The sequence below is a fragment of the Naegleria gruberi genome (genome assembly GCF_000004985.1).
Source record: "Naegleria gruberi genomic scaffold NAEGRscaffold_45, whole genome shotgun sequence".
In the NCBI taxonomy this organism is placed as follows: Eukaryota; Heterolobosea; class Eutetramitea; order Acrasida; family Naegleriidae; genus Naegleria; species Naegleria gruberi.
In genome coordinates, this window is record NW_003163282.1 from 330,728 (window position 1) to 343,287 (window position 12,560).

Below are 12,560 nucleotides of genomic sequence, written 5' to 3' on the forward strand. Positions count from 1 at the left end.
AACCTTGGATTGATGAAACCATTTCAACAAAAAGACTCACTGGTACTCTCAATGGTGATGGAGTTTCACCATTTAAAAAGAGCTTGAATAATTTCTATAATTTCATTGTACAGTTCAATGAAATGAGTCCTTCTGATCGAAAGAAATCTACCAATAATTTTCTATGGGCCATTTTACCAAGGAAACCTGATAAGATAGATATTGAAATTGGACTCAAAGTAATAATGAATGATCTGAATTGTCTAAATTCAAATCAAAAAAACCTTAATTTGGAAATGATAATTGAACGAGTAATTGCTGACCTTCCTGCAAGATCAGAGATTTTATTCTTTAAACGCCAAGGATTTTATTTTTGTCACTTGTGTAACACTAAGGGTGAAGATACATCTGGTTCTCACAAAGTTTATCCATTGGAGTTTCGAACAAGATTAGTAGTATTGAATGGAAAATCAGAACTCATTGAGGTTTTTGAAAAATTCAAATACAGAGAATATCACAATGAGATTTCTCTCATTAACAATTTTCCAAACTCAAATCTACCACCCGGAATGGATAATGTTTCTCCAATCCTATTACAACCATTCAATCCTAATCCAACATGTCTCTGTTCATATGATAACATGCATTACAATTATGAAGGTATTTTGGTGAAATTTCTCAATTTAATTGATGAACGATATTGGAAAGAATTTGATGTCATTTATTTAAAACAGAAGTTTCCCTCCTTTTTTCACAAGCACCCAAGATCCATTGCAAAGAATATCAATCACCTGAAATCCATTGAAGTTTACATTCTGTGTCATTATTATCTCGAATTATTTGAGGAAATTCCAAGCTATAGTGAAATTCAAGAAATAGTTCAACACATTATTCAATATGTGAGAATTATTGATAAGCTAATGGACTCATTTCAATTAGAAGATCTTCTATTATTGCAGAAACAGCTAAACTCAGTTCTGTACTTTTTTCAAAAGAAGGATGCTAATTTTTGCTCTCCAAATTTTCACATAGCAGCTGAAATGGTAATGAACTGCCGTCTATATGGTCCATTGTGGTGCAATAACGCATTTATTTTTGAGGCAATGAATAACATTCTCTCAAAACCCTTCAAATGTGCCAATTCTTTAAGATATTCAATTCTATTCTTTGATATGGTAAATTTGGTACAATTATTGAACTTGAAACCTCCCAATCGTAAACTAGAATGTGTCTGTGGTAATTATATAATCAATAGCAAAAGAGATTACTTGCTACACACTCCCTCTAAAGAAATTTATCAAGTCAATTCATTTTCTCCAAATTATTCACAAATTGAGATTCGACATGCTGTTAATGGCACAACAATCACCGTCTCACAAGACACTATCAAACAAGATTTCATACCAGCAATATGCCAGCAAATTAATGGCTCTTTTCACTTCAAACCAATTCACAAAATGGCCTTTACATTATATTAAATGTCTTTCCATATTTGGCTTCATCTCTAAAATAAACACTTTCTATTTTTGCAACCAGTTTAAACTATTTTTCAAAAAAAATACCTCAACATACTAGTAAGTCGTATCAGTTATCAATTATATTACATCATTTCAATTCATTTACAAGACATATCAATTCAAATTTTTATTTCACGTTTTTATAAGAAACTCTTGTCAATTTCCTTGTCATCTTTGATGGTGTGAAATCTTTTACAATATTAATTCACACGGTGTGAATCTTTCATAGCATTGAGTTTCACTCAGTGTGAAATGGTTCAAGATGAAAGATTTCCAACTTGTAAGAATTATGAATAGTTCAATAAAATTTCAATTTATCAAAAATTAATAATCATTCTGCAACGTCATTGGAGACACTTTTTGAGACGTCATTGAGGACGCTTTTTTTGACGTCTTAATGACTCTCAAATTGACACCGTCAAAATGACGAAAAAAAACGTCATTTTGACGTCCACAACACCGTCCCAATGACACCTTAACAAGCATAAACAAAGGCGTCATTCATGACTATAAAATCGTCAAAACAAGCGTCAATAAAAATGAGCGGGGCATTGAAAGTTTAAAAAAAAATTCCCAACTTGAAATGCAAGAAACACAATCACTCGCCGATTACATCAAATCTTTTGGTACATTTCAATTGATTTTCCTCTCTTTCATTTCTTTGATCATTCTCTACTTGATAATTTATACATGCCGATTTGTGCACTTGTATTTAAAGTATAGGCACATTCCTGGCTTTGTTTCCTTTCTACCACCCTTCTTGGGATCACTCGTGGCCGGAGAAATGTTTGTTGGTTATGAGTATTCATGTATTTTGAAGGCTTTTACGAGTAATCCTGATAGTACAATTGTAAAGATTCAAAAAGGATTGGATCTTTATTTTGCTGTGGCTAAGGATCAAGAAATAATCAAGGAATTACTCATTAGAAAGTATAAAACTATGGCCAAGAATGAAAAGTTGTTGGAACCATTGGGATTATTTGGACATAATATGTTAACTGCCGATTCAACCAATCCTATTTGGAAGAAACATAGAGTATTGGCTAATCCAATCTTTTCAAATCATGCTCACTTGAAAAATGTATTCAGAGTCACAATGGAAGAACTTTCCAACATGATTAAATATTGGAAAGATAATTATGATTCAGATGCTGAAGGAAATATTAGAAATGTCAATACTACACAAGAACTCAAGTCAATTACACTCACTGTTATTAACAGAGTTGCTTTTGGTTATGATATTGAGATTTTTAATAAGAGTACAAAACACAGAGATGAAATTCATCAATCGACAACTGACTTGTTGAGTGGAATCATGTACAAATTTGTTTTCCCTACATGGTTCTTTGAATATTTACCGTTTGGAATTTTTGGCAAATTCAAGAAGGCAAAGAATAATTTCCGTAAGATTGCCATGGATATGATTAGTAAAAAGACAGCTGAAATTCAAAAGAATAATGAAATTATGGAAGATGAAGATTTATTGAGCTTGTTAATGAAGAGTAGTGCTTCTCAAAACTTATCAGATGAGGAAAAATTGAGTGATGATGAATTGGTCAGTGCTATGTTTATTATATTCTTTGCTGGATTTGAGACAAGTTCAACCTCTTTGAATTTCATGTTGAGGCTGTTGGCCATTCATCCAGATGTTCAGGAGAAATTAATTGAAGAAATTGATGCAACAGTAGAGTCAGCCGAATCTATGAAATTTGAAGATCTTACCGAAAGACTTCCTCTATTGAACTCATTCATTAAGGAGTCATTCAGGGTCAAACCAGCAGTAGGTGCCGTTTCCAGAACTGTTGCCAAGAAGGGAGGAGAAACTATTGGAGGAATGCACTTTAATGAGGGAGACCAAATTGTTTTCAACATTATGGTTCATCACAAACTCTCCCACAATAATGCTATGGATACTTTCAAATTTGACAGATTTTATCAACCATCAGATAAGCAAGACGATTCTTCATCAGAAAGCTCAGATAAGGGAACAATGGGAAATTTAACACTCGAGTTTGCAAAGGATGATTTGGCCTCCTTCTCACTTGGTCCAAGAGATTGTCTCGGAAGAAGAATGGCCTTGATAGAAGTTAAACAGATTCTCGTCTATTTATTGAAAAAGTACAGAATTACAGTGCCAGAACATTTGAAGGAGCAACAGGCTAAAATTAAGGAAACTTACATCATGACAAGATGTACCTTTGAACCTTTTATTCTTAATTTTGAAAAGAGATGTTAAAATTTTCTAATTTATTTACATGATTTGATTATTATTAAATCGTCGTTAGGAGAATAGGATTTCAAAATTGGATATTTTGTTAACTTTAAACATGTTGCTCTTGATTAAGATTTGGATAATGAACTTGATTAATGGAATAAGCAACTGGATTTTGAGCAACATATTGTTGAGGAGTGACAATAGTTGGAACGGAGGCATCATCTTCTTCCTCTCTCAATTGTTGATGAGCTTCACTCTTTTGTAATGAAATAGAATAACCCTTCTTCTTCAAAATGAGAACTACAATTCCAGCTCCACAAGCCAAACACAATGAAACACTAGCAACAATACCACCAATAACACCAAGAATTAAACCAATTGGTAATCCTTGTTCTCCAGCTCTATTTTGAGTTTTGGTCATTTCATTACCATCTTGAATATTGGAATCATCTTGATCCATATCTGGTGATGCTGATGAAGAATCTTGTGGTCTTGGTGGTCTTTGTCCAGAACGATCTGGTCTTGGTGGACGAGGACCTGGACCTGGTTGTCTTCTGGAATGATCTGGTCTAGGTGGTCTTTGTCCAGATGGTAATGGACGTGGAGGTCTTTTTCCAGAAGGCATTGGTCTTGGATTTCCTGATTGTTGTGGACCTGGTGGAGGATGTGGTCTTTCACCAGAATGATCAGGTCTTGGTGGTCTTTGTCCAGAGTGATCTGGTCTTGGAGGTCTTTGTCCTGAACGATCAGGTCTTGGACCAGGTGGTGGATTTGGAGGTCTTTGAGAAATATTGTTATCTTGAGCGAGTGTGGACATTGTCAAGGCAATGAACATGATTAACATGACAGCGAGGACTGCCAATGATTTCTTTGAGTGTTGGTGATGCATTTCGTTTCTTTTTTTCTTATTGTTTTGAGAGTTTGTTTCTGAGTGGCTTGGATTTTAAAGGATTGAGAAAGCTTCTTGTTGGAAAATTGAACATGAGAGGTGTCTATATATTGTCCAATTGATTGTTATTGATGTTGTTAGTGACTAGACGCACTAATAAATTCCAACATCTTTCGAGTTCGTGGAAAGAGTTCAAGTTTTAGTCGGAGTTTTCATTTCCAAATGAGAGGACGTTTGATACTACTAAGCTCGAATTCAATGTTCTAGAATTGATAATTTCAGTGAAGGAATTGACCCTTGTTCGTTCTTATTAAATATTTACAATAAATTTAAATACATATTCATTATTACATGTGTTTAATTGTTTAAGTTGTGTTTTCTTTTAAAAAAATGCAAAAGACAATTCACGTGCATTGTTTAGGTGTTTGCACAATGGATTTTGTCTCCCAACTCGATCACTTCCCTTCCATCAATTCAAAAAACAAGAGTTTGAATATGAAAATGTGCGGAGGAGGAAATGCTGCAAATGTAGCCTTTGATTTATTCATGATGATGAGGAAGGAAAATAATAATGATCATGATTTGATAGAGGAAGTATCATCAAGAAAGGGGAAAGAATTATCGGAAAGTTTTAATACAATAATTAAATTAATATCAAAAATTGGTAATGATGTGGTTGGAAAATCGATAAAACAAGAATTTGAAGAATTGAAAGATGGGATTGGATTTGAGTGGTTTTGTGGTTTCTCCGAATTGTCAATCTTCATTTAGTTATATAATGGTAACACCTAGTAGGGATTCTAATGAAGCATTTGATAGAACTATTGTTAATACTCCGTTATCGGAAGGGTTTCAATTTAAAGAATTGGAAAGTTATTGTAAAGAAGATAATTTGGGAGAAATTGATTTGCTGTTTTTGGATGGAAGATATGCTAATGTAGCAATTGAATATATTGATGCAATGGATTGTAGAGGATGTATTGTAATGGAATGTGAAAGGATGAGATTTGGATATGAATTGAATTGTTTTTTGGAACTAATTTCAAAATCGAATGTTATTACAATATCTGAAGGATTTGGAAAGGAATATCTTGATTATTATATGAATCAAAATGAAGAAATTAAGGAGTGGATGCAACAGGTCGACATTTCTAATGAATTAATTTCTCTTCACTTGCTGTATTCTCTCTTGAAACAAACAAAGAACAAGATCCCTAATTTTTTAATTCAAACGTTGGGATCCAAGGGATCTATATGCATGATTCAAAAGGTGGATATGGAAGAAACTCAAGTAAAATCATTTTCGGATATCATATCATTGGAGACTATTAGCTCTTCACCTCAGACTCAAGACTTTTCATTTTCAATTACAGACCATCTAGGAGTACAACATTATTATACTATCATTTACTGTCAAGCATATTCAAATAATGAACTACCAATTGTAGATGGTACAGGAGCTGGCGATTCCTTCAATGCTGCAACACTCTACACATTACAACAATTCATAGCTAAAGATATTCCTGTTGACCTTTCGAGCTTGAAAAAATTATTGAAATTTTCTAGTATCTCTGCAGTTTATTGTTGCAGTGCAGTTGGCGCTCGAACTCGTATCATTGATAGCAAAACAGCAAGGGAAATTTGGAATGAATTATAATATTTTATTGGATGATTTCAGAGCCTTTTCAATTTCCTCTCTCACCTTGTCAATTAGAATTGGCTTTTAATTAACTGAATCGAAACTAGCTTCTTTTAACATATCAGCTGTTTCCCAATTATTTGCAGTGTACTTTTCTTATTGTTGGTTTTTTCATACTCTCTAATATTTTTCACACTTTGCTTACCACACATTACTAAGATCGTAGAACCAACCAATAATGCCATGTAATGGATTTCTTGCTTCATGTGAAATGTTGGCAATTAGGTGAGTCTTTTCATTGCTAATGTACTTATCCTGTTTCTCCTTTGAATACGTATTACACAGGAATAAACATAGGGAGAACAAAAGCTAGGAGAGGTCACTTCAATGATCTTTGAATAAATTGAACCGCTCATATATAAGGAAGAGGGTTATAGAATTAGACGGAGGGATCAGATGACAGGAAGTCCATTTGTAGAATTCGTTGAAGTGATGGTACTAAATGAGTTGATTTTCTTGGCCTATTTCCACAAACGAAGAACGAGAATTTGGCGTTAATTCTGGAGAGCTTGTAATACTACTAGTATTAGATGAAAGACAGTTCATAGATTGAGATCTACTCAAAGGGCTGAATGGTATTGAGCTATATGGATATCCACTTGTCTGACTAGAAGAAGATGTATTATATAGCAGTGATGCTAATGTGAGGGAGTGATGAAATATTTCTCTTAGAAGATAAGGATTCTGTCATACTTAACGACCTTACTATTAATTTTCCATTCGCTGTTAAGTGGTTATCAATGTTCCTGAGTAGGAGTTAGGTGCACATTTGTAAAGTCATTTTTGGAAAGGAAAATATCTGTATTGACAGGTGGCACTTGGAATGAGAAACGTGATCACAAGAACAAAAAAATGGTAGCAACGCCACCTCTCCTCTTCTCTTTCTTTGTGTTTTGTTGGTGTGGATTCTTGCTTGTTGACACATGTTCTACACACTCTTCCATAACTTCATCAACATTGAATGTGTTTATTCAGAAAAGCTCCACAACAGAAAGTTTGCAAGTATTTGGATCCAACTCTTCGATCATTCTCATCACATTCAATCAGACAGCTAGTCAAGATGAGTCAAGTTGGAACGTCATTAATCAAATTGGACCTACAACAGATGTACATGTCTATTCGTCACTCTTAGAGGAAGACACTCCAGAAAAGGATGAATTCAAAAGGAGTGTTGAACATGCCATGCTTATGAATGGTTTGAATATTAGAAAACTTTCGTATGTCACTTTGATGCTTACGGATTGTATGATTGGAAATCCATTTGTGGATAACAAACAGATCAAGTTTCTGATAACGACAGATTTCGATTTACCTATCATGGTGAGGAAAATCAGAGAGAATTTCGCATTGGGGAGGTTATTAGAAATGAGTGATTTTAGAATTCAAGTTTTGGCTCCATACGAAATCCAATATTCAACGACAAGCAACATTTCAGAATCAACTGAAAGTTTATATCAAGATAAGATTGCAGAATGTTTGAATGCAATGAAGAATTGTAAAAATAATGGAACCCTCTCAACATGCTATTGGAAACATGATTATTGTTGGATCAGACAACCTTCATCTCTCTTCCAAGTTCAACAATTCAATCTTCTCAATTCCTACACTAATATGAAACTAGTTTACAATAGCTCTTCCATTTCCAACTCTATTTCCAAATACTCTCTGGAATTCTCGCACGAAACTCAAAACCTCACCTTACCATTCATCATTTACAATGAAATTCTTCCATCTTTCTTCTTTTCCTGCAAATCTCCGATCTGTCTCTATGAACCAATGCTTCCAAGTGAACCATTTCACTATGCAGTTGCGTTCTGTTGCTTGATATTTTATATTGGACTAATTTTCATGAGGAATAAGAATACTATTAAGGTAAGATTGTTGTTGCCGTGGATATGTCCATTGATTGTTACAATAAGAATTCTTAGTAGTGGAGAATACTTGTATTCAACCTGTCCAATTATTTATTCAATGATTTCTATAGAAACTGTTTCTATTGTGGTGACGATTTATTGTGTGACAGTTATTAGATTCTTTTATTTGAGAAATTTATATGACATCATTTCAAAATCAAAGAGAATTACACTTTTAAAGAGATTGGCATCTGTCAGATTTGGAATTTTTGTGACAGTTTTGGCATCTGTGATTGTATTTGCTCTGTTGATGGTGTTTCTTCCAATGTTTATCAAAATTTATTTGAATCAGACTGCAATCAGTGTTTCCAGAAATGTAATTATTGGAGTAATTGTTGCCATTGCAATTATTTTGGCTATTATTTATTCTATATTTGATATTATTCTCAGAAGAAAGGATATTCGAATGAAAGGAATCATGTATTATCTATTTTTCGATGATCCTTATCTGATTCGAATAGATTTAATATCCTTAATTATCATTTTGCTGTTGCTTATTCCATTTGTGATTCCAACAAGAATTCAAGTATTATCTGGATTGTTTAGAATGTTGATTGCATTGTCTGCGTTCATGGCAATGGGTGGAACAACAATGGTATTGGAATGTTTCAAAATGATTCGTTATTCGAAAAATGACGAAAGTGAAAAACTGGAGGATATAATTTCTGATAAGAATTTATTTAAAATCCTTAAAGAATATGCACAGAAAGAGTTTAGTTTGGAGAATATTCTATTATATGAAAATTTACAGCAATTTTCCCACAAGAAATTTACACGTACTGACCTAGAAGAAATAGAAGAATTATTTGTAAGAAACTATTCGAAATACGAAGTCAACCTCCCTTCCCTAACCAAACGTAAATTCTACGAATACATGAAAGAAACTGAAAAATCCGAAACTCTTGATGTAAAACTTGTCAAGGACCTAATCTTCCAAGAAATCCTCAACAATATCATGGACACATTCTCTCGTCTCCAAGAAACCGAAGAATATCTGAAATGGGAGCGCATCAAACAGTTCCAACTTCGTAAAATGTCTATCAATCCTTCAAATTCCAATAGAAATCAATAATTATTGTAAACATTCTACGAAACAAAATGGAATAAACCAATTCCAATATATAGAACAGCACAATATAGAAAGTTATACCAGTACATCCAGCACATTGTTACTCTATCACACATAATTATAATGAAAATTACAAGTTTTTTTGATATCCAACATCTATGCTGGAATCTATTTGGCGCGCTGGATGTTGCAATTTTCTCCAGTAATGGAGCTAAATGTGGAAGTATAGAGGAAGTAGTGTGATTGCTAATGTTGAAATTGCTATTGTAGTTTCAGATAGCCCGATATGTGCAGTTGCGGCTTCTAGTACAGAATGAAGATTATAATTCTAAAGGATCATCTGTTGCAGATTTAACAAATTAAAAAGAATGGCAACAAGCAAAACTGTTGAAGATATTGATGAAGCATATCGTTCTGAACCTTGGTGGTAAGTTGATGCACTTTCGAATAGTTTTTGACATGGTCTTGTTTCAACATGTTTACAGGTATGATGTGAGAGGATTTTTCATATTAACATTTGCCTACCGATCAACACTTCCCAGACAAATTCGAATGTTTGGTTTAAACATGGGAGAAAATCACTTGGAAGTAGCCTGTGGCACTGGAACTCTTTTAGAGTATATTTTAAATTGGCGTAGACGAAAGCAACTACCTCACATCCAAATAACATGTGTAGATTATGCAGAGAAGATGTTACAAGGTGCCAAACATCGTTTCGCCAATCAATCTGACATGAAATTCCTCAAAGCAGATGCAGCAAACATGTCAGACTTCTCAGATGAACTATTTGACACTCTCAACATTGCAAATTCCATTCATTGTCTTCCACAAGTTGTTGAATCTTTCCAGGAAATGTTTCGTGTCTTAAAATCAGGTGGAATTCTATGTGGAAATGTATTGTTACATGCACGTGGTTGGTTTCCATTCAAACAAATTGCCAATTCCATAAATAGATGGGGAGAAAGGAGAGGAATTCTGGTGACACCCTATTCAGAGGATGGCATTGTGGAAATTGTAAAGCAAGTTGGATTTGTAGTTTTGGTGAGGGAAGTTCATGGAAATTGTTTGGAATTGACTTTACAAAAACCGAAAAATGATGCGAATGTTGTTGCTCAGAAACAACAAGTGAGTTCTGTGAGTTCTGTATCCATTGAAGTTGAAATAGGGCAAATAAATTAAGCATGTGTTAAAGGTTTCATGTGAGAATTTCAAAATGACTTGATCACATGTGAGTGATCCAATTTTGTAATACTTCATATATACATCTGAGTAGGTACATAAACAGCATATTCAACACAATTAAGTATTTGCTGTATTAATCCCTAACTTTGGTAATGATGAATTTTGAGAGATAAATTGTGTAAATATATTAGAAGAGATTAAGGAAGACAATCATACACATCTATTAGAAGTTGCTGCTTCTTGCACTTGCCTATGAAAACGAGGGCACCAACAAGAAGGTATTAAGGAACCTTTTGAATTGTTTTTTGATTTTTTGTTGGTTAATTATAATCTTAATTGTTAGCAAATTAATCCATGGAGTTTGTGTGTCACCTTGTTTAACATTAATGTCTATATATTGAAATGAATTTGACCATTTAAGAATGACTTTGTTGCATGGCTAAACACCCATGGTTCATTTCAATTTTACCTGGTAACTGTTATAAAATCATTCATAAGAATCCTTATCATACAGCCTTAAAGTTCCTATTTTGAGAAGTACCCTTCTCCAAACCTGATGAGTACGTCCATGATACAGTTGATGAACGATTCTTAATTCTATTAAGGAAGGTGCTCAATACCAAATCAGAAGGCACAGCTTTCCTCTATCAAACAAAACACCCTAGACTGTTTCGGCGGTTCTGTCACATCTCCTCATAAGAGCTTAGTTCATTAAGGTTCTCCTCGTCCACAAGTGTGCATATTCTCCCTCTCCAGCTTTTGTTGTTGTTTGAATTTGTGTTGAAGAAGAAGGGATGAAGGGGAGATCACAAAATTTCATGATCAAAAAAAGAACAACAAATACTCTAGAACTGTGGGATTCTCAACAATATATTCACCTTGGTCAGTTCATCAGCATTACATTCACTGTGTCCACTCAATTTTGCATCTAGATAATCAAGTCTCTAACACCATATATTAATTAAGAATGAATCATCATCACGCCGAGTCCTATATGAATGGTTGGATGGTTTCTCGTTGGTCATCCTCTAACAACAGTGACAGTAACAAAAGTTGCCTTTTCACACATAGTGAACCATCCTCGCCAAGGGAAGTTTACATGTCTTGCTTTTCGCACAATGCCTTTGCTATGAAACCACAACAAGGATTTCATTCAAATGCAAACGTTGGTTCAGCATCATGTTCAGCATCATGTGAGGATTATTTCTATAATGCTAAGGACAAGCTCAATTATGATAACGGCTGCAGTAGTAGCAGTAGGAAAGATTTTCATGAAACTGTTTCAGTAACATCTGTGGAAGGACATTCGACGCTTTCAACTGACATTTCGGACTCTTATTCTACTTTTCTCAAATTGGATGTGGAAGACTTCATTCAATCATGCATTAGCCAATCACAGAAACATTCTCTTTCTACATGTATTAAACATGCTTCACAACAAACCAAGCCACAACAACATTCTAAAAGTCAATTTAAACAAATATATGAAACAAATCCTGTCTTGAATGCTTCCACTCTACAACTAGAAGAAACAATAGCTCTAACAAATCCTCCCTCACTACCTCTCCCTCCAAAAATTAGTAAGAATTCGTCTTCGAGAAAGACACATTCATCTTCATCATCGAGTCTGGATTCTCTTGTTCCAGAAAGAAGAAAGAGGAATAAGAGAAGCTATTTACCTGGTGAGAGGAAAATGATCATGTGGAAGTGGAATAAGGCAACAATAAAAGAAGGTCTGTGATTCTTAAACAGGAGAAGGTTTCTTTTTGGAAATGCATTGAGCAATTCATCTTTCAATGCCAGTGTTTGTATTTAGAATTGGAATCGCTACTGTTTGATTAATATTGGAGCATAACACCTGATTGCTTTGGTTAATTGGATAAACAAATCAACAACATTCTCAATGGTCATACTATCGAGTTGGAAACTCCTTGATTGAAAATTTGGCTAATTCTTATTGTAGTAACAATGTTAACAACCAGAGAGATAATATAATTCTAGATATGGATGACACTTTAAATACAATGCCAAACGAAGGAACTATTCAACATTGGCCACTTACTTCTAATCAAGCCTCCAATTTTTCATTACCAACCA

General features: G+C 34.1%; 6 protein-coding genes across 6 annotated transcripts; 5 read left to right on the top strand and 1 right to left on the bottom strand.

The window, feature by feature from the left end:
* Positions 1-2,280: 2,280 nt before the first annotated feature.
* NAEGRDRAFT_51504 (uncharacterized protein) lies at positions 2,281-3,732 on the top strand (the record flags this gene model as incomplete). Its single annotated transcript, XM_002673610.1, has 1 exon — positions 2,281-3,732. One exon carries the CDS (start codon positions 2,281-2,283, stop codon positions 3,730-3,732), a length of 1,452 nt encoding a protein of 483 aa, XP_002673656.1.
* An 85-nt stretch (positions 3,733-3,817) lies between these two features.
* NAEGRDRAFT_71308 (uncharacterized protein) lies at positions 3,818-4,600 on the bottom strand (the record flags this gene model as incomplete). Its single annotated transcript, XM_002673685.1, has 1 exon — positions 3,818-4,600. The coding sequence occupies one exon, from the start codon at positions 4,598-4,600 to the stop codon at positions 3,818-3,820; it is 783 nt and encodes a 260-aa protein (XP_002673731.1).
* Positions 4,601-5,315: 715 nt separating this feature from the next.
* NAEGRDRAFT_71309 (uncharacterized protein) lies at positions 5,316-6,257 on the top strand (the record flags this gene model as incomplete). Its single annotated transcript, XM_002673611.1, has 1 exon — positions 5,316-6,257. The coding sequence occupies one exon, from the start codon at positions 5,316-5,318 to the stop codon at positions 6,255-6,257; it is 942 nt and encodes a 313-aa protein (XP_002673657.1).
* Positions 6,258-7,151: 894 nt separating this feature from the next.
* NAEGRDRAFT_58957 (uncharacterized protein) lies at positions 7,152-9,672 on the top strand (the record flags this gene model as incomplete). Its single annotated transcript, XM_002673612.1, has 1 exon — positions 7,152-9,672. The coding sequence occupies one exon, from the start codon at positions 7,152-7,154 to the stop codon at positions 9,282-9,284; it is 2,133 nt and encodes a 710-aa protein (XP_002673658.1). The 3' UTR covers positions 9,285-9,672.
* A 94-nt stretch (positions 9,673-9,766) lies between these two features.
* Positions 9,767-10,462, top strand: NAEGRDRAFT_80896 (methyltransferase). The gene has a single exon (XM_002673613.1). It carries the CDS (start codon positions 9,834-9,836, stop codon positions 10,458-10,460), a length of 627 nt encoding a protein of 208 aa, XP_002673659.1. The 5' UTR covers positions 9,767-9,833; the 3' UTR covers positions 10,461-10,462.
* Positions 10,463-11,430: 968 nt separating this feature from the next.
* NAEGRDRAFT_71312 (uncharacterized protein) lies at positions 11,431-12,204 on the top strand (the record flags this gene model as incomplete). Its single annotated transcript, XM_002673614.1, has 1 exon — positions 11,431-12,204. One exon carries the CDS (start codon positions 11,431-11,433, stop codon positions 12,202-12,204), a length of 774 nt encoding a protein of 257 aa, XP_002673660.1.
* Between the last annotated feature and the right edge of the window lie 356 nt (positions 12,205-12,560).

Coding starts and splice junctions, on each gene's coding strand:
- NAEGRDRAFT_80896 (XM_002673613.1), top strand. CDS start 9,834: ATGTTTGGTTTAAACATGGGAGAAAATCACTTGGAAGTAGCCTGTGGC.